The sequence below is a fragment of the Lepidochelys kempii genome, chromosome 10 (assembly GCF_965140285.1).
Source record: "Lepidochelys kempii isolate rLepKem1 chromosome 10, rLepKem1.hap1, whole genome shotgun sequence".
NCBI lineage: Eukaryota > Metazoa > Chordata > Testudines > Cheloniidae > Lepidochelys > Lepidochelys kempii.
The window spans coordinates 16,954,586-16,973,702 of record NC_136389.1 but is presented as its reverse complement, the minus strand read 5'-3'; the positions used below and the strand labels follow the sequence as shown (position 1 = coordinate 16,973,702).

The window sequence follows — 19,117 nt, the reverse complement described above, 5'->3', positions numbered from 1 at the left end:
AGAGTGACAGAGTTTCTTCTCTTACTATGCTCACTAACAGAAGTAGATATAAGTGTTCATATTGGCTAAACTGCAGGAAGAAAAATTCAAAATCTGGTCAGCTTTTACACACTGAGGTTCAGTGCCTAATATGATACATGTCCCAGCTTGCAATGTTCAGTAAGTCACAAATTAACAGGTTAGATTCCTGACCACAGAATGCAATGTTACTTAAATACAAATAACAAAGCTGAAATAGCGTACAAATCTGACATAACCCCACACGGGCGCCCATGATTTTCAAAAGTGGCTAGTGATTTTGCATCACCAACCTGAGACATCTTAAAGGGGTCTGATTTTCAGAAGAGCAGAGTGCCCACTCTCTGCAAATCAGGCCCTGTTCAGGTGTCAAGTTGAGAACCCAAAATGGAAGCACCAAAAATCAGTAGACACTTGAAAATCTTGACTAGGAGTTCTAAGTTGAGGGTGGAGTGTTTTACCATAGGGACTGATCGAGCTAGCATGCTAAAAAGAGAAGTGTAGTTGCAGCAACCCCAGCAGCACGAAGGATTAACCATCCAAGCATGTACCTTGGGTCTCAAATGGTGTCCTACTATGAGAAGAAACAATAAGTTTCTTGCTGATTCAGTGTTTCTTGCTTTTAATGTAATGTCTTGTGTCCAGATGACACAGCAATGCAAGAACTAAAAAATCATTAAAATAAATCATGATACAAATAATTACTCTAACCAATAGACAGTAAGCAAGACATCTTACTCGGTAAACCAGAGGTGTTGTAATATAAGCATCATTGGATTCACTATGAACAGATGGTTTTCGTTCCAGCTTTTTATTTCTTGGTAAATGCTATGCCATGGGACTGGTGCACGAATCACTCTCTGAGGAAAAGCACGTGGGATATTTCCAATAAAGAGTCTTTCTCTCTCAGCTGGATCCATCAAGATGTAATCAACTACAACAAATCATATAAATGATTATAAGACTGAATGCATTGCTAAAAACCACACATATACATTACTGCACACTGGTGCCAGACCAAACATCTGTCATTACACAATATAATTTTGTTACTCTTACGTGTATTTAAAATTAAATTAACATAACACGGTAATAAAATTTTATCTGAGACCATTATTAACTAACTATGTCAGCAAACTAAGAGAAGAGCGATGGTCCTCTGGTGGGTAAGGCCCTAGGCCTGGGACTCAGATGATCTGGATTCTGTTCTTAGCTCTTCCACAGACTACCTCTTGACAGTTTGTGAATCCATCTCCACAGGCATCCTTCTGGGATGTGCTTTGTAAGGGGGCACCGTGGTCTGTGTACATTGTGCATTCCGTACCTACTAAAGAGGGGTGATAGGCCTTGAGGGCCTACACAATAGCCAGACACTCCAGTTCCACAGCTGAATACTTGGTTTCCCGCTCATTTATCTTGCGACCTCTACAGGCCACCAGTCTACACCTACCAAACTTGTCAATTTGTTCACAAGCAAGTCCAACAGCAACCTTTGAGGCATCACAGGATACTGTGAATGGATGAGATGGATCTGGGAATTTAAGCACAGCATGGATTAGAAGTCCTTCCTTCAGTGACTCAAAGACTTATTGGCATTCCTCCATCCAGAAAAAGTTGTTGTCACATAGCTGATGTAATGCTGCTGCCTGAGCTGTGAATTTTTTTACAAATCTCCCGTAGAATCTGCAGAGGCCTACAAACTGCTGTATCTCCTCCAGGTTTGCAGGAACTTTCCAGTCCTTTATAAGGTTCAGTTTCTGAGGTTGGGGCTCCAACCCATTCTCACTGACTACATGTCCTAGGAAGGTGATGTGATTCCTTGCAAACTGATATTTATTTCCCACACGTTTAAATCCTGACTCCTTAAAAAGCTTGAGAATCCTTTCCACTCCTCCCAGATGTTCATCCCATGTTTTATGGAAACAAATGAAGTCATCTAAATATTGAGGATGTGTTCAGTTCTCAGAATGTGGGTTAGTTGATTTAATACCCTTTGACACATCCCTGGTGCATTCAGGATCCTGAAAAGCACTTTGAGGAATTGAAACAGCATCTTTTTCACAGCAACCTCATATACCAAGAGAATCTGACATGGGGGCTGCCTCACAGAAGATCTCCTTGGCTTAAACACAATCTGATATTGCCCGCAATAGTATCTCCCAAGTTCTTCATTATTCCTAGAGAACCACTAGCATATCATCAGATCAGCTGTTCTAATCAGTTTCTTTCATTCCCTTCCACAGCTGCTTCTGTCAAGACAACGCCTAGCTCTTTGCCTGACTGGGCTACTTCACAGGTCTTGATCTCTGTCCCTGTGAGAGGCTTTGAGACACCAGCTACGTCACTGTCTTCATCAACTTCTTTTTCACTAGCTGCACTTCCTGGTCAGTCAGATTAATTGCTCTTGGTGCTCTTGCATTTGGTGCAGCTGGAAACCAAAGTCTGCTAAACAACAATCATGACTGGCAATGGGTAGCTTCAAACGCTCCTACACTGAAGCAGTGGGTATTATTGCATGATGACCTGACTTCACCACAACTCTGTTTGGCGTCTCTGTCCTGTGACTATAGGCATGGTAGAGACATCTCTAAGGCCTCAAGAGTTGCTCCACATTCAGCAGGGACATCTGAATATTGTCCAGGGACAAGTGTGTTCTATTAACACCCCAAAAGTTCCCATGATGCCCTCAGGTTAAATCTACTCCCAATATAACAGTCCTAGAAATACTGGTGACCACAACAAAAGTCTACTTAGTATGCAGACCCAAGTTCAGCGTGAGCTGGGTTTCTCCTGTTTGCAGTGGCTGGTGATTAACAGACACCAATTCAACTCCTGAAATATAAATTTTCTTCCATTTCAGCACCGGCTGTTCACCACGGATCAGATTTATTACAGACCCTGAGTCCAACAGCATTGTGATTTTCCAGCCGGTGATGTCTCCAGATATATAGTAACAGGTATCTGGGCAACTCTTCAGATGGACCATTCTAATAGTTGCTGGTCCTACTGCATCCTTAACTTTTTGTTTCCCTTCTTGTGGCTTCCCTCTGCTTAGGCAATTCCATCTCCTGTGGCCTTTGCTTTCACAATGCCTGCAAATGTCACCTGGCCTGAAACCAGTTGGGAAACAGTCTGTCTCTTCTGACCCATGGGACACCTGTGAATAGCTTGCATTTGGATGTCCTCCAATTTTTTAGCCATTTAGCTATCAATCATTTCTTGAAGTGCTGCATCTAGTATAAAGATGTCCCCACTAGGCTGGAAATTAACATCTGATACCTTCAAGGAAACACCAATTGCAAGGAAACACCAATTTCTTCTTCCAGATTTTGAACTCTGTATATAATCTGGTCCATAGGTTTATCCAGTATGTTATCCTCCTTCACTGACAGGTTATGAAATTTCCCTGTTCAACCATTTATAAACTGACTTTTCACATATGATCCTCCCATAGCTTGCCACTGGGCATATGCCCTTCTGCAATGCCAGTTCCAGATGAGGTGCAGTAGGTTCCACTTCACTCGAGCCATCTCCCAGATGCAGAAAAAGCCCTATCAAACAGTCTTCTTAGTGCACACATATAACTATGTAGGGGTTCCCCTTCCAGCGTCCTCCTGGTTTGCCATTCCTTGCTATATTTCAAAAAAGGGCCAATCCCCCTTCGCAGTGGTTGTATAACTGATTGTATGAATGTCTATAAGATCTGCACTGGAAAGCTGCCAAAGTATTTTACCAGCACCACCATCCAAAAACACTGCTAGGTACTATGCTGCTCCCTCCTCAGTCCACTCATTCACAGAGAGCGACATCTCAAAGTCTGTCAAGTACTCACAGATTCCAGTCTGCTCTGCATGATCAGTAAATTTCTTCTTTTGCCATCTTGAAGCCACCATTTGTAATACTTGCTTAGAGAATCAGAGATTTATTGAGACAATGCAAGTACCAACTCCAGTCACACAGACAGGACTGAACTTCGTGCTAACCCCCTCACCTCCGGCCAGATCAACAACATCATAATATACACAACGACACTAAGATACAGTGCCCATCGGCTGTTGAAATGGAGTCTACACTAATCGTTACAGATCACTGAATCCTCCTGCAATCCAGCATCGAAGTCTGATTATCACATCAATTTTAGACTTCAGTGGAGTTACTTCTGAGGTTATGTCAACAGTTAAACAGTTACAATGGCGCAGCTGCAATGCTGAAGCTGTGCTGCTGTAGCACTTCGGTGCAGACACTCACCACAGCCATGGGAGGGGTTCCCCTGTCACTGTAGTGAATCCACCTCCCTAAGAGGCAGTCGCTAGATCGACAGGAGAACTGGGTTAGGTCAGCTGAACTACGTTGCTCAATGGTGTGGATTCTTCACACCCCTGAGTGCCATAGCAGAGTCAACTTCACTTTTTAGTATAGACCTGGCTTGATTTACAACCATATAAATTTACAACTCGGTTCAAAAGCTTTCAAATTAGATCTTCATTCTCCCAGTTCCCCTGAACAGGGAGCAGTTTGGCTGCACTCTGTAACTCAAGCTGCATCTATACTACCACTTATGTCGGTATAACTTATGTTGCTCAGAGGTGTGAATAAGCCACTCCGCTGAGTGACATAAGTTACACTGACCTAAGCATCGATGTGGACAGCGCTATGATGGCGGGAGAGCTTCTCCCATAGACATCGCTGGTGCCACTCATTGGGAGTGAATTACTGAAGTTGATGGGAGAGCTCTCTCCCATCATCTTAGAGTGGCTACAATAGAGAACTTACAGAGCTGCACCAATGCAGCCGTGCCACTGTAAGCTCTCTAATGTAGCCATAGCCTCAAATACTTTCTTTCAGTTCCCCTACTGCAGCCCTTGGCATCCATGTCCTGAGGCTCAGATAAATCAAAGTGATTAAGTTGCCCCATTTCCCCTTTTAAAATGGATTTTCTCCCTAGAAAGACATCTTTCAATTACTAGGTGCTCCATACTGGGGAACACCCATCATGCCAATATTCCAAACTGCGGAGTCATTTCTGCTGCACCATATGCAGACCAGCTATGCCGCTCGCACTGCTTGATCTATTAGTTAGTAAAGCAGGTTCTCACAGCTCTTCCGTGAGGGAGCAAAGAAAGGGATAAGTACTTATTTCGATTTATCTAAGTTCTGAGTGCACATGACAATCTGGTTTCGATTCCTACACAGATATAAGGGGCAACCTCCTTCCCAACCAGCCTCTTAGTAGCTCATAAGAAGGTGTGTGCATGCCTATCTCATAAAAGGTATTTCAGCCCTGGCACAACACCAGCATTTCTGTGCCAGAACTAGATCTGTGACAGGGGAGCAAATGCTCTACTGTCAGTTCGGCTCCCAGACCTGTTTGAAGGGAGTAAGCGACTGGGTCAGTACCTTTAGGAGTACAGAAAACGTGTGAAGTCTTGTCCACATGGGAGATTTTTCCAGTTATACTGGTTTAATTGTACCAGTATCCTCTTATTCTGGAATAAGACTGACTTTTTTTTTTTTTGGTTTAGCTTTAACCACCACCAAAGTCATATAAACTAAACCAGAGAAAGGCATTGTTATTCCTGAATAAATTTGTCCACTCCAGGAGTTATACTGGTAAAACTATAGTGGTTTAAAGTTGTATTGCTATAATATTCTCATCTGACAAGCCCTTAAATTGGGATATGCTGGCCATCATAGAGATCGGAAAAGAAACATAAGTAAACATGGTACTTTAGTGACATATATATCTGAAAGATGGGAAGGTCTCTGTCCTGGAGAACTTACAATGTAACTTATTCAAATAACATAGCAATTAACATTAGCAAAATATAGAATGTAAGGAAAGCCCAAGTGGAAATTCCAGTTGAATATTTTGAACTGATCCCCACTCATCAGCTACATTTGGAAAAGAGCAAGAAGGCTGTTGGTTCCTGGGGCTACCAACCAAAGTCCAGCTAGAGAATTATAATGAATCTACTGGGAAAAAAAGAAGAGAAGGGAAGAGAAAGCTACTCTTGAGAGGTCATTGTTTTATCAGAATCATTTCCCTCATACTCAATCTCCTGTAACTGAACATTAGTGAATTTCAATACTTCTGATCTTCTGTATTAGCTCTTTCATTTTCTTATCCTATTTGTTGAACATGCCCAAACATAAAAGCACCTTAACCCTATAATTATTTCCTATTTCAGTTCCATATGTTCCATTCTCATTAATCCTGTAATGATTTAAATGAAAACCTTTAACTCATGACATTTATGGATCCTGGTGTAACAGCACTGGAATTCAGTGGAGCCATGTAAGAGATGAATTTGTCTCAATGAATGATATTGTCAGGTTATGCAGAACTATGCTTTCCTAATATGATTTGAGCCTGCATTAGGAATGGGAAACTACATGTGAAGGGTATGCCCAGAGACTACTTGGCTACCGAATTTGACTCTATACTAATTGAAGTCTTATGATGCTTAGTAAATAAGGATACTTGATGAAACTAGAGTTAAATTTTCATGGATTGTATCTTCACGGAAATCTAGAGTGATTCCACAGACCTCACAGGAGTAAGCCATGTGGAGCTGAGAGAAAAATGAGGCCCTTTTTTTTTGGACTGCAAAATCACTGCATCTGCCAAAACTACTGAGAGGTTTGCCCCCTTACCAATGTTTTTCATGAGACTGATGTGGTAGTCATCCTGAATCTCTTCTGTTAAACTATGAAGCACTTTCTCCAGATTTGGGTTGGTAAGAAAATGATTTGGAATATGCTTTAAAATCATGTCTTTCATTTCTTTACTCTGGGGTACCAGCATGTCTTTCCGTATTCCATTATGTATGTAATAACAATATCTCTGTAAAAATAAAAATATCCTTATTATATTGACTTTTAAGACAGACTACTGACTATGATGAAATACTTTCCAGGTTTGTTTGTTTTTTAATCTCCTCAACCTTTTTTGCAAGGGTAGGGCACTTGGACTATCATGTGCCTTAGTTATTTCAAACTTGAGTTCCTTTTAAACCAGTACAAATTTCTGATGTAATTTTTTAAAGTAGTTCCATCTGCTTAGATATATTGCCCTGGGCTGGACCAACTAAAATTTAGTAAAATGCTGCTATCTGAAGTGCGAGCCAACAATATGAGAGGTTATGGATTTGGTTAGATGCACTTAGATGCAACCCACTGGCTTGGAGAACACAGATTGAGGTGTGAAAAACTATTCAAAGAAAAAGGAAACAATTGGGAAGGACATGGAGGCAGATTTAGGGTTAAAGAAACATTTAAACACGGTTTGTGGTATATAGTTTTTATACATGCTTTGTCTGGTACATAGAAATTTTCTTCTTTTCCCAATTTAAGCCCAATTTAAGTGGGCATAACTGTACATATTCATACTCCTGATTATGATTATCATCACTTTTCTCAATTTAAAAAAGTTAATACCTCTGTATCGCTTTCCGAAGGTGACTGTTCTTGCTTATGTATCTCCTCCTCATGTTGAAGCATGACAACAAACTGTTCTTCTGGAGTCAATGGTTGGGTGTCTGAATAATGTATGATGCCTAATTCTGGACTATGTCTATCTGAATATAATGAATGTGAATCTAAACTGTACAGTTGGGTTGGTGTGGTTCTGAAACAAAAGGGCACCAGTTTAGTATACTTACAACCAGAGATGCATTCTCACAACATTCTGGCCAAATTCATGCCCTGTTTTAAAGTGGCATTATGCTGAGGATGAACATGGCCTTTTCTACAGTACTTCAACTATTCATGAAGATGTAGTACAGCCATACACCAAATTGCTTCATTGTAAACAATATACATGCTGCCTTATTCCCTAACATTGTAATATGAAAACTAGCCAATATATTACAGATATGGGCAATATATCTTACAGTATATATACACAAACCCCCAGTCTGAACTAGTCCAAATTTGGTAACCTTCTGGGGATGCTGCAAAAGACAACTGTTTGATAGGGCATTCAGAGAGGGATGGCTGATTATTTTAATGCTGCAGACTTTTAAATTGCATTGTTAATATGTGGTGGGGCACCTAGTGTCTTGGCTAGGCATCTTTTTAGTTATTTTTATATCAAAATAAACAAAACATAAAAATATGTACGGATAATTGTAATGACAAAAGTGGGTAATGTTATTATAGGCAAACTGGTAGCACCTATTATTAAGTTTGACTGACATTTTACATCAGATCCATTTTCAGCTGCGTATAATTTTGCCAAACTTTAACCATTTAGGCTGAAATTTTCCATGCCAGGTGTCTACCTGAGGTTGAATACCTATGGATAATTACAGTCAAAGTGGTTCAGCCATTTCCAAGAATGAGACTAGAGAAAAATATGTTCTGTGGGTTTTTTAACTCATGTTACAATCTGGCAATCTTTTCTTTGAGCAGCTCTAGTGTCCCATGCGTGGGGCAGGGGTTTGAAATGTGGTACAGGGTGGCCTTTGTGTCAGAAATGTCCCCTTTTTGCTGTCCCCATTAAAATCTGCCTAAATTTAGCCAAGTTATAAGCCACTCAAAAATTGCAGTTCACACATCCGCAGTAGACTTCTTAGATTTTAGAAGATAACTTCCCCAAAGACTCCATCCGCCTTGGGCATGTTCCAGCTGGGGGCTGAGTAGAACTTTCCTTGCAATTGCAGCTCTGGGCTCCTGATGGCCATGATGGTCCAGGCACCTGAACTGAGAACAGGGAGTCTATCTCTCTTTTCTCTCAATGACCTCCCCAACCTCCACACACACTTGCAGGAGCCTGTACTGAATGCAGAGGGAAGATCTGTGGGGGGAGGGGAGAGAGACGATGGATAGAGTAGACTGGGTATAGGGGTCCCAGATGAGGAAGACTGAGACTTGGCCTGGAGGCTAGCAGCAGGGGAGTGGAGAGGAAAACTGGAACTGAATGGGCAAGAAGACTGGGACAAGGAGCCAGGGAAGGAGATTGTGATTGGGAGTCTGTAGGGACAGGGAACATAGGCAAAGGGTGGGGAGAAACGGGAACCAACTGGAGCCCAGGACATGGGAGACAGATCAGATGGGGAGTCAGGGGAAGGTGGGAACAGGTAATGTCTGGGCATAGAGATGAATTGGGAGAAAAGAAACCAGTATTTTCCCACTATCCAAAAGTACTGTATCTCTAAAAAAACTGATAGTGTAATTAAAGCATATTTCTAGTTGTCTTGTGACCTCTGCCTGTGAATATATCATCTATCTATGCACACCCCAGGGAAATGATTAATTATCACAATTCATTAAATGTGCCATCTTATATGCTAGAAGTGAAATTCATCCCTCTGCAGAGGACCAGCAAAAAGTGCCACTTAAGCTTTCTGCTGGCCCTCTCTGCTCAGGCAGGAATTTCACAAACAGATTTTATAAAAAACATAAAAGTTTATTATAACTACATTCAAACTAAGAGAAAAATTAAAGCACCAGGATACCGTAAGTATGTCAAACTGCAGAGCTCTAATTCTGAGACTGATTTCACCACTCCATGTCTTTATGATCAACTATGGTACATTACCTATCAGATTCACATTTACTTATTTGTGTAAGTTTGAGCCTCTTCTCAGAAGGTGCAAATTCTTTTGAAGCTATAAGTATCAGTCAAGAAAATAATTTGTAATAAGGTTATTTCAAGTTATTGCAAAGCAGAGATACATATATTAACTACAACAGACAATGAAATAACAGAAAAATATAATCTGCACATAGAGGGCTAGGGTCCTGATTCAGCAACTTCCTTAAACACATGCTGAAGTACCTTGCTGAACTGAGGTTTAGGAAAGCATTCAGCGTGTGCTTAACCTTAGGCATGTGCTTAAGTTCCATTGACGTGAATGTTTAAGTGTTTTCCTCAATAGGAATGCTTTCGTGAAATAGGACCTATATTTCTAACTTTTACATATAGGTAGTGCAATGTAATACCTAAAGGTAGTGCGATAAAATATGAAGTTCTACCAAATTCACTATATATGACTAATTTATGGACAAGAGGCTGTTATGAGAGGCTATTCAGACATATAAATAATCAATCACCATATAATGCCTTTTCTTCAAGGAAACATACCCTGATTATGACAGCCTTCCATTTCACATACTTTTATTCATTTGAGATGCATGTGAATTCAAGAAAACAGGTGAAGAAACAATGGTAAGAGGCTTAGTGAACCAAAACAGAGCCTACTTAAGTAGTGTGCAAGAGAAAAAGTGGATACTGAAACTCTTTTGTCAAATTCCCAAACATTTGCCAAGATGAAAAGAAAGGAAGCAACGGGCCTGGATTAACAGACAACAGCTTTAGACAAATAAAGTACCGTAAGTAATGGGAAGTTAGCATACTACATTATAGCAATCTCTCACCAATAGCAGTGGTTTATGATGAGATGCCAGAATCCTCAGAAGAAAGTTCACAAATTAAAAAGTGGATTTTAAATTGTTGTGACCTTGTGTTTGCATACCATAGAAGGCTCTTCACTCGGAAGGAGATCTTAGGTGAATAAAAGGATTCTGTTGCCCCTGCACATTATGAAAGAATCAGTCTGCTGTTGTTACTGACTACTGTTGATGACTTGCTGGAAAATAAGAATTCTGGTCTGTGAAAAATTTTGAAGTTTTGAAATTTGGTTTCAGTCCACACTGAAATGAAAACAAGACATTCAGAATTTTTTGTGATAAAACATTATACCACCCTGCCTCAGAATAACCAATAGCCTGGTGATTAGGATACAGGACATAGAGGTTCAAGGCCCAGTCTCTGAACGTGAGATCTCTGGCATCCGAGATAAGTGCCCTAACCATGGAGCCATTAGCTAATCTGGCATGGGTCTCTTTCTTGCTCAAGTTCTATGAGCTAAACCTCTGGTCATTTTATATCCAACTTCACCCAAGAAAGATTAATAGAAGAGAAGGTCAGGATTACAGTGACTGCAGATTTGTACTGCTAATTAAATATGCAGAGATCAAATGAACCATTAGACAACGTGCTAATATATGCAAGTATGGATACGTGGTGAGACTGCCCTCTGCTTCACTGAACCCAACGTTGCTCTCGCCATTGCAGGGGGAACCATTTTATGCAGATCTTTCAGTTTTAGATCACGTGCAGTAAGTGTGTAGTTATTAGCTATGGAATCACTCGGGCTTCGGTAATAACGCTGTTCTTTAAATGGAACGGCCAAAGTCCATGACACTCTTTGCATCAAAGGAGGATAATAGCTGTTCTTAAGGACAAGCTGAAATTGAAAAATAGTAATATCATTAAGTCATTGGGCTATCTAAGTAGTGTCTTCCTGTAGCTAGCACAAGAATAAGTGCTATTTCTTAGCCTGAAGTCAGCCTAAAACTCTTGGCTCTACCACATCACCGACACCAGTTCACATTTGCACTGACTGCTATTTTAAAAAATCGGTATGTTTATATAACGCTCATGAAAAGTTCCAGATTGACAAGCCTGAAGAATGAAGGTATAGACAAGCAACAGTGCAGGCAGCAGCACTACAAGCTTCTCCACACTGCCCTGCCAGTGAGCCTCATCCTTGAGCAGCAAAAAACAAGGGCACATCACTCTCCACAACCACATGATCCTCGGTCAGTCTGCTGAACCAGCCACCCAGGGAGTTGGTCAGTGTCAGTTCCAGTGGTGTTTCCTGTGATGTGGAAGTTTTGTCGCTGAGAAACACTAAACAAATTTCATGCAGGCCACTGAACTGCCGTCAACTTTTGGTAGTTACCATCCTAAGCTGTAGTAACCACCGCCGTAGAGGTGAAAGTGGGTGAGCAAACCACTGAACCATTTGGTCCCTCCTTTTAAAACAGTCGGATTCAATTGTATCCTGGTGCAACTTCAGTGGACTTAGTGAAATGAACCTATTTTGATTTTGATTTTTTACAACATGCTGAAGATCATATGCAATACACAAATGAGCAGTAAACTAAAAACAAATCGTTTATTTTTAAAGTCAACATTCATATCAGACGATTGGTCAATTTTTTTTGATGGAATAATTTTCCATTTGAAAATGTAGTTGTCAAAATCAAAGCGTTTTCCATGAATATACAAAATATCAATGAAAATATCAATGCAAACATGTTGAAACTATTCAAAAGGGAGAATTTTGTTTCTACTTTATCATTTTGTTTCATTCCGACTTTGTTTCATTTCAACCTTTAATTTTTTGAATTTTAACTTTTATTTTAATATCTATAATCTTTAATATTATATACTAATGTTTTGCATTATCAAAAATGTTTCAAGAAGGCTCTTTTGATATATCTGAATCAAAATATTTCAGAATTTCCCTTCTACAAAATATTTTGAGATTCCAACTTGTCCTGATTCACGATGAAAACAAATTTTGGAATATTGCAATTTCCTGTGAGGGAGAAATTCCATTTTCAGACCAGCACTAGTTATGATGTTTATACTCTGGAATCATTTTACTGGTAAAAGTCACACAAACCTGAGATGAAAATACCATAACCAATATTTTTCTTTAGTTTCTCCAGTTTAAAGAATAACCCATGTAAAAAATACATTTAGTTGATTTTCATCATCAAGTATATATTTTATTTACTCATTGGTTTGATTTATAGCCAGCATAGTGATGCTTTTACATGTATTCCAACTTTGTCTTGATGTATAATATATTCTAACAATGGCAATTTAGAATGAACAACTGATTTGTTATATGACTGTATATGGTAATATTCTTGAAATACGAATGGTGTTCTTAACTTATTTCAGTCATTATTGGAACTTCATTGAATAATTGGAAAATGTGTCTGAAATGTAGACTGTTGTGGAAAAAAATAAATAATGTTGGGCTTTCGGCAGCAGAAAAAAGCTTCTACAGCTTGTGTCCCCTGAAGAATTGACTACTGGCCTTCTAAGCTACTGTATCAGACACGGAAGCTGTGCTTTACTTACAGGAAGAAACAGTCCCCTTGCTGGCAGCCAGGAAATGCCACATTAGACATCAAAAAGAAAAGGAGGATTTGTGGCACCTTAGAGACTAAACAATTTATTTGAGCATAAGCTTTCGTGAGCTACAGCTCACTTCATCGGAGTGATGAAGTGAGCTGTAGCTCACAAAAGCTTATGCTCAAATAAATCTCTAAGGTGCCACAAGTACTCCTTTTCTTTTTGCGGATACAGTCTAAGACGGCTGCTACTCTGAAACCTGTCATTAGACATCATGTAGTTGTATCTATCTGCCCCCTTCTGAGGACACAATCTGTCACTTCACACAGCCTGACTAGCATATATGGCAAACAAGCCAATCTGGTTCACGGGAATGACAGTTGGGGACAGAGGTGATTTTTATTTTTCCCGGTGAGTGCTCCACCCCCGCTCTGCCCTGAGGCCCTACCCTCGCTCTGCGTCTCCCCAGCCCCTCCCTTGACATTCCATCCTCTCCACCTCTTCCCGCTCCTGCTCCAGCACGTCTCCCAAGGCCCAGCCCTCAGCCCACCTCTTCCCGCCCCCACTCTGGCCCCTCCCCAAAGCCCCCCAGCAACTCGCTGCTTTGCGCCCTCTCCTGAGCACCTCCGCCAGCTGCCAAACAGCTGATTGGCGGTCTCCACTGAACAGCTGTGGCTGGTGAGAGCTGAGCACCCCCTATTTTTTTTCCCATGGGTGCTTGAACCCTAGAGCACCCAAGGAGTTGGCGCTTATGGTTGGGGAGACACTGTCTCTTCCTCTCATAACATCCTCCTGATCCTGTATCACTCTTAGAGCCTGATCCTGCATACACTTACACACATGTCTTTAATGGGGCCTTATCAATCAATACATGTATCAACAAATTATTTAATAGGCTTTATCTTAGGCCATCTCCGTTTCATTTCTTCTCTTTTTTTCCTACATTTTTGTAACTTTGAATTTTTCCTCATCCTCCCCAATTCTCTATCCCTTCAAGCCCTCTTCAAGCAGTGCTATAAAGGGATCTACTCTGTTAATCAGCTGAGAGAAGAGGAAATGTTTGCAACACTTATGCCTAAATGCTTGTGTAACACCAACAGGCCGGGTTGGCGGGTGGGATCAAACTTGGGATCTCTAGAGCTTAGTGCATAAGCCTCTACTGCATGAGCTAAAAGCCATATGACCCTTAGCTAAGGCTGTAGAGCAGATCATTAATCTCTCTCTCTAAGTGGTCTCAGTGCCACCAGATGGGACAGAGCACCACACCTAGATTGTTCCCTCTGTTAAACTTATGTCCTGTAGTCCCAATTTTAATGGGAAGGCTCATATATATAAAGGCTGTGGGATGGGATCAGGTAGTAGATTCCTTACAAAATATTTTCACACCTAGAGAGAGGAAATGCTCATGCCTATACAGTATGAATGTTCTTCAGATCACGGTTTCTATAGCTCCCATTTTACATGCATATTCCACTTCTCACATTTCATCCCGCTTAACCTTTCCTCACCTAATAAAATAATGCAATGAAAACATAGCTATTTGCTTTTTCACCTCCCTTTGCATGACATCATTACTAGCATCAAGTTTTTAATAATTTAAAATAGCTTTTTTTAATAGGTTCTTGACATCCTGCCTTCTATTCCCTCTCTTTTCTTTCCATTCCCTTGGGAGCTGCAATTAAACATGACTGCTCAGCTGGCCATCACCATATGACCTCTGGAAAGGCAGATTATTAAGACATGAAGTAACTTCCTTCCATTTGTGTTACTGATGCAACATTTTTTCTTCCCCAGTCTATCATGAGCTTCAGTAAAAAATGATAATGATACAGTTGGCCAATTTACAATAGATGATAAAACCACATTACAACTCCTGTTGTGGGTTTTTCTTATGATCGATGTGGTTAATCTTATCAGTAAGGAAACAGGCATTCCTACTGCTGTTAAAGTGCACTCATACTCCCTAAAATCTCTTTTGAAAGTTCACAGGCTGTATTCTATTCAGTTTCTTATACCTCGCCCATCACCATGGTAGCTGAGAGCTTTTCAAAAGAGTTTTCAGTAATGTAACTAGCATAGGTAACTAGGCTCTTGTATAATTATATAATATTTGGAAAGGGGGAGAGTTAGATGAATCTAAAACCTGATTAGCAGCCTAGCCTGCCCTTTTACCTCATCATCAGCTTAAAACCTGAAAATATCCAATGCCTGCAGGCATTCCAGTACTCTACTTAAAAGTTTTATTTGGGAGAAAAGATGACACATACCTGATACAGTTCTGAGGGTTCTGTTTTGGTTGAAGCCGGCAGAGGTGGCAACTCTGGTATCCCTTTGGAATAACTCATATTATACACAGAATTATTTTGGGACTAGAGAGAATAAAAATATGTTTTACAAAAAGATTTTGAACTGCACCATTTGACAAAGGACTTTATTCATGGAGGATGGAGTCACCTGAAGAATAGTATGTTGCAACTGTTCTAACGTAAGAGAAAACGGATATTCTTACTCAGAGCAAATCAGGTTTTCTGGCAGCACTGTCATCTTTGACCTCTTCACAGCCTTAGCAGAAATATGTCTATTTCAAAGAAAAACCTGACTTTGGAAGCATCTTTCACTGGTGGATAAAAACTCTGGAGCAAAAGCTGATATTCCAAAATTTAGGTTTAATTAAAAACAACAACAACAAAGTGCTCATGTTAGAAAAAATATTAAAGTGTTTATCAAAGTCTGCCTCAAGACACAGATGGCTCACACAGTTAGGTGTAGCCAACAGGACCACAAGGAAATGACATGGCCAGCATGACTTCCAACCTCTATTGACTTCCCTGTGCATTAGATACCCATTTTGTAGCTAGGTGAACTGCAAGCAGCATTTCACTGTAAGATCAAACAAGACTCAGACCCACACCCTTCAGGATCCTGGTCAAGCACCTGAACCAGTCAGCCACCACACCTGTTTTGCTTTGAATGTTTGCTCTAGCAGGTTTGGAACCAACTAAATATTGCAGCATTGTAACAGTGAATGTATACCAGAAAGTGAAACTGACTAATGCTTGTCTAAGTTGAGTGAAATGCAAAAGGTAAATACAGGGCTTTTACTGGGCGAAGGAAATTAGAGTTCAAAAATTATTTCAATTTCAATTCAGGGAATCAAGAACTTTACAACTCCATAGGACACTGTGCTGCCAGGATACAGAAGAACAGAAAACAGAGTAGAGGGATGGGCTCTTCACATGTGCACTAAAACCCATAGGATTTCAGTGTTGGTTGAATGCATCCGATGAAGTGAGCTGTAGCTCACAAAAGCTTATGCTCAAATAAATTTGTTAGTCTCTAAGGTGCCACAAGTACTCCTTTTCTTTTTGCGAACACAGACTAACACGGCTGCTACTCTGAAATGTGGATTTCAGAACATTTAGCAAGTCACAGAAACATTTCCTCAGCAGCCCCCTTGAGGGGCTGATGTGCTGAGACAGCTTTCTGGCATTCCATGTGGAATTTTCTCAATACATTTCCCCCTCTTATAATTTCTTCTCTGTGTGCAGGGTTCAGGAGGTGCCCAAGGAAATTATATAAAACGAAACTAGCAGCAAAGAATGGTGTACTCGCAGGCTCTAAAATTTTACATTGTTTTATTTTTGAATGCAAGTTTTTTTGTACATAATTCTACATTTGTAAGTTCAACTTTCATGATAAAGAGATTGCACTATAGTACTTGTATTTGGCAAATTGAAAAATACTTTTTTGTTTTGTTTTTTTACTGTGCAAATACTTGTAATCAAAAATAAATATAAAGTGAGCACTTTACACTTTGTATTCTGTGTTGTAATTGAAATCAATATATTTGAAAATGTAGAAAACATCCAAAAATATTGAAATAAATGTTATTCTATTATTGTTTAACAATGCGATTAATAGTGATTAATTTTTTTAACCACTTGACAGCCCAAATATATATATATATATATATATATATAAACCCAGGTAACATTCCATATGGAGCTAGGAAGAACATTAAAGGATTACAGAAAGCTATAGTACCATACTGCAACAACTATTGTTTGGATTCTTCCAACTCTATATCCCTTAAAAGAGCCATAAAACCCAACTACAGCAGATGGGTAAGTGATACCAGAAACATGTAACATTCAAGTGCACTGTATTTGAAGGCCAGTGCATTAAATCACCATCAAAAGGGCACGTATTATCAGTTATAATTACACTTCCAGAATGTATTATTATTTCTATAGGATGTTTCTTTGATACATTTTGTAGCAAGAGGCTATTGACTCTTGATCCATGTGGCTATAGCAGAGAGACAGTCCCAACTGTATACAGCCAATCAAATTCCTTCTTTTTTGACACCCAGTGAAGAGCTCATTTATAAATCGGATTTATAAAAGAAGGAAGCTGATTGACCTCCATAAACTATTCTCCAGCACACAAATATACAAGATAAATCATAGTTTTGGGCCATACTCCATGGTCCTTAATCAAGCAAAACTCCACTGAAGTCATCAGGAATTTCACTTGATTAAAGACTGCAGAATTTATTGGCGTTTTTTGTTTGTTTGTTTGTTTGTTTTTAAAGTGAACAAACAATAGAGTTTATTAGGAGTTTGTTCTTCCTTAAAGTTCCAGGAGTTGGTAGGAAAGTGAATATTCCTGCTAAGGCAGCTCTTGACATGCTATAAAAGCCATTCCAAAAATTAATATCCTTTTAACAGCGTGCTTGAGCTATATTACCTTTTCAGAGGGAATACTTTACAGAGGCTAACGTGTGATTAATATTTAACCACATGGAGCTTCTTTTAACACTCTGATCTGTAACCAGCAGTAAGGATCGTGAAGAATCCTTAATGATAAAGTGCCAATTGTGTTCAAGGTTTTCAAATTTCATTGTGAATACTTCACAGAGCCCCAACAATAAATCACTCACTTACCCTCAGGAGCCTTGGAGTCTGTGTTGGCTTCATTGTAAACTTTGGTCAAATTGTTTCTTGTTTGTTAAAATGTACAGATTAGGTCAATATTTTTCTTAAAATAAATGAGCTCGTATTAGCTACCTGCATACAGAAAATTAGGGAAATAGTTTCAGGACAGAGTTTCCATTCAGGAGACTAGAGAAAGTGTTAAAATAGATGCCTGCCTTCCAGACAACCCAACAGCTGGAAGGAAACAGCTCTCTTCAAACTCCTTCCACCTGTCTCTTCCTCAAGTTGTCTTCTCCCTCTCCCATGCTGCCCACACTAAGATCTCTTCTCCCTGCTACACAAGCTCTCTTCCTTTTCTACCCCACTTCAAGCTCACTTTTTCCCTGCACCTCATCTCAAACTCTCTTCTATCCCCCTCCAGCTGTCCCAAGCTTTCTTCCACTCACCTCCTTCCTTAAGCTCTCTAGCTTCCACTGCTCCCACCCCCAGGTCTCTTCTCTGCTTCCTTCCATGCCAAGCTCCTTTCTCCCCCCCCCCCCACCTACCCCATATTCTTTCCCCTTCCCTTCCACGCTGCCTCCCACCTACTCCTTTTCGAATGCCACAAATGTGTGGGTTTAAGTAAACAATTTCACACACATTTATTGCTGTGAAAAGTGAACAAACATCAAAGTGTGAAGGAGACAGAGAGACAGACAATGCCCACTAAGCCTCTTCCTAATTTAGTTTTTTTCGGGGGGGGCAGCGGGAGGGGGAAGGGAGAGGAACGGGGCAGAGGAGATTTGGTACCTGGTTTGCTTCTTATCCACCTTCCTGCCTGGCTGCAGCTCCTAATGCAAGTGAACTTCTCTGACACTCTGCCTTTCACTTCTCAGCCTGGTAGCCAAGGTGACAGCATTTTTGTTGCTAGGAGACATAAGAATGACTCCTTTTCCCCCTCCCTGCTTTCCCCCTCCTCCACAATGGCTGAAGAAAAACTCCTCCCAGTGTAATCTTATGTACTGCTGTAGCCAGGAAGGAATGGTTCAGGAATCAGTGTCACTGCTATCAGCTTGTTTGCTATTATATTGTTGAAAATTACAGGGATGTTTTGGGACAGATTACGGTTACCTGGGGTAGGGCTGGGGGAGCCACCTATCCAGCAGATTTCAGAGTAACAGCCGTGTTAGTCTGTATTCGTAAAAAGAAAAGGAGTACTTGTGGCACCTTAGAGACTAACCAA

General features: G+C 40.3%; 1 protein-coding gene across 1 annotated transcript in view; it reads right to left on the bottom strand.

Annotated features, from left to right (window-relative positions):
• Positions 1-18,748, bottom strand: part of DNAH3 (dynein axonemal heavy chain 3) — a 107,543-nt gene extending 88,795 nt beyond the window's left edge. The window contains exons 1-8 of the mRNA XM_073362223.2: positions 18,685-18,748; positions 17,905-18,027; positions 15,226-15,327; positions 11,045-11,270; positions 9,560-9,629; positions 7,456-7,645; positions 6,673-6,862; positions 757-952 (exon numbers count right to left, since the gene is read on the bottom strand). Coding sequence (XP_073218324.2) covers positions 757-952; positions 6,673-6,862; positions 7,456-7,645; positions 9,560-9,629; positions 11,045-11,270; positions 15,226-15,327; positions 17,905-17,937 — 1,007 coding nt within the window. The 5' untranslated portion in view covers positions 17,938-18,027; positions 18,685-18,748. The remainder of the gene's footprint in view (positions 1-756; positions 953-6,672; positions 6,863-7,455; positions 7,646-9,559; positions 9,630-11,044; positions 11,271-15,225; positions 15,328-17,904; positions 18,028-18,684) is intronic.
• Between the last annotated feature and the right edge of the window lie 369 nt (positions 18,749-19,117).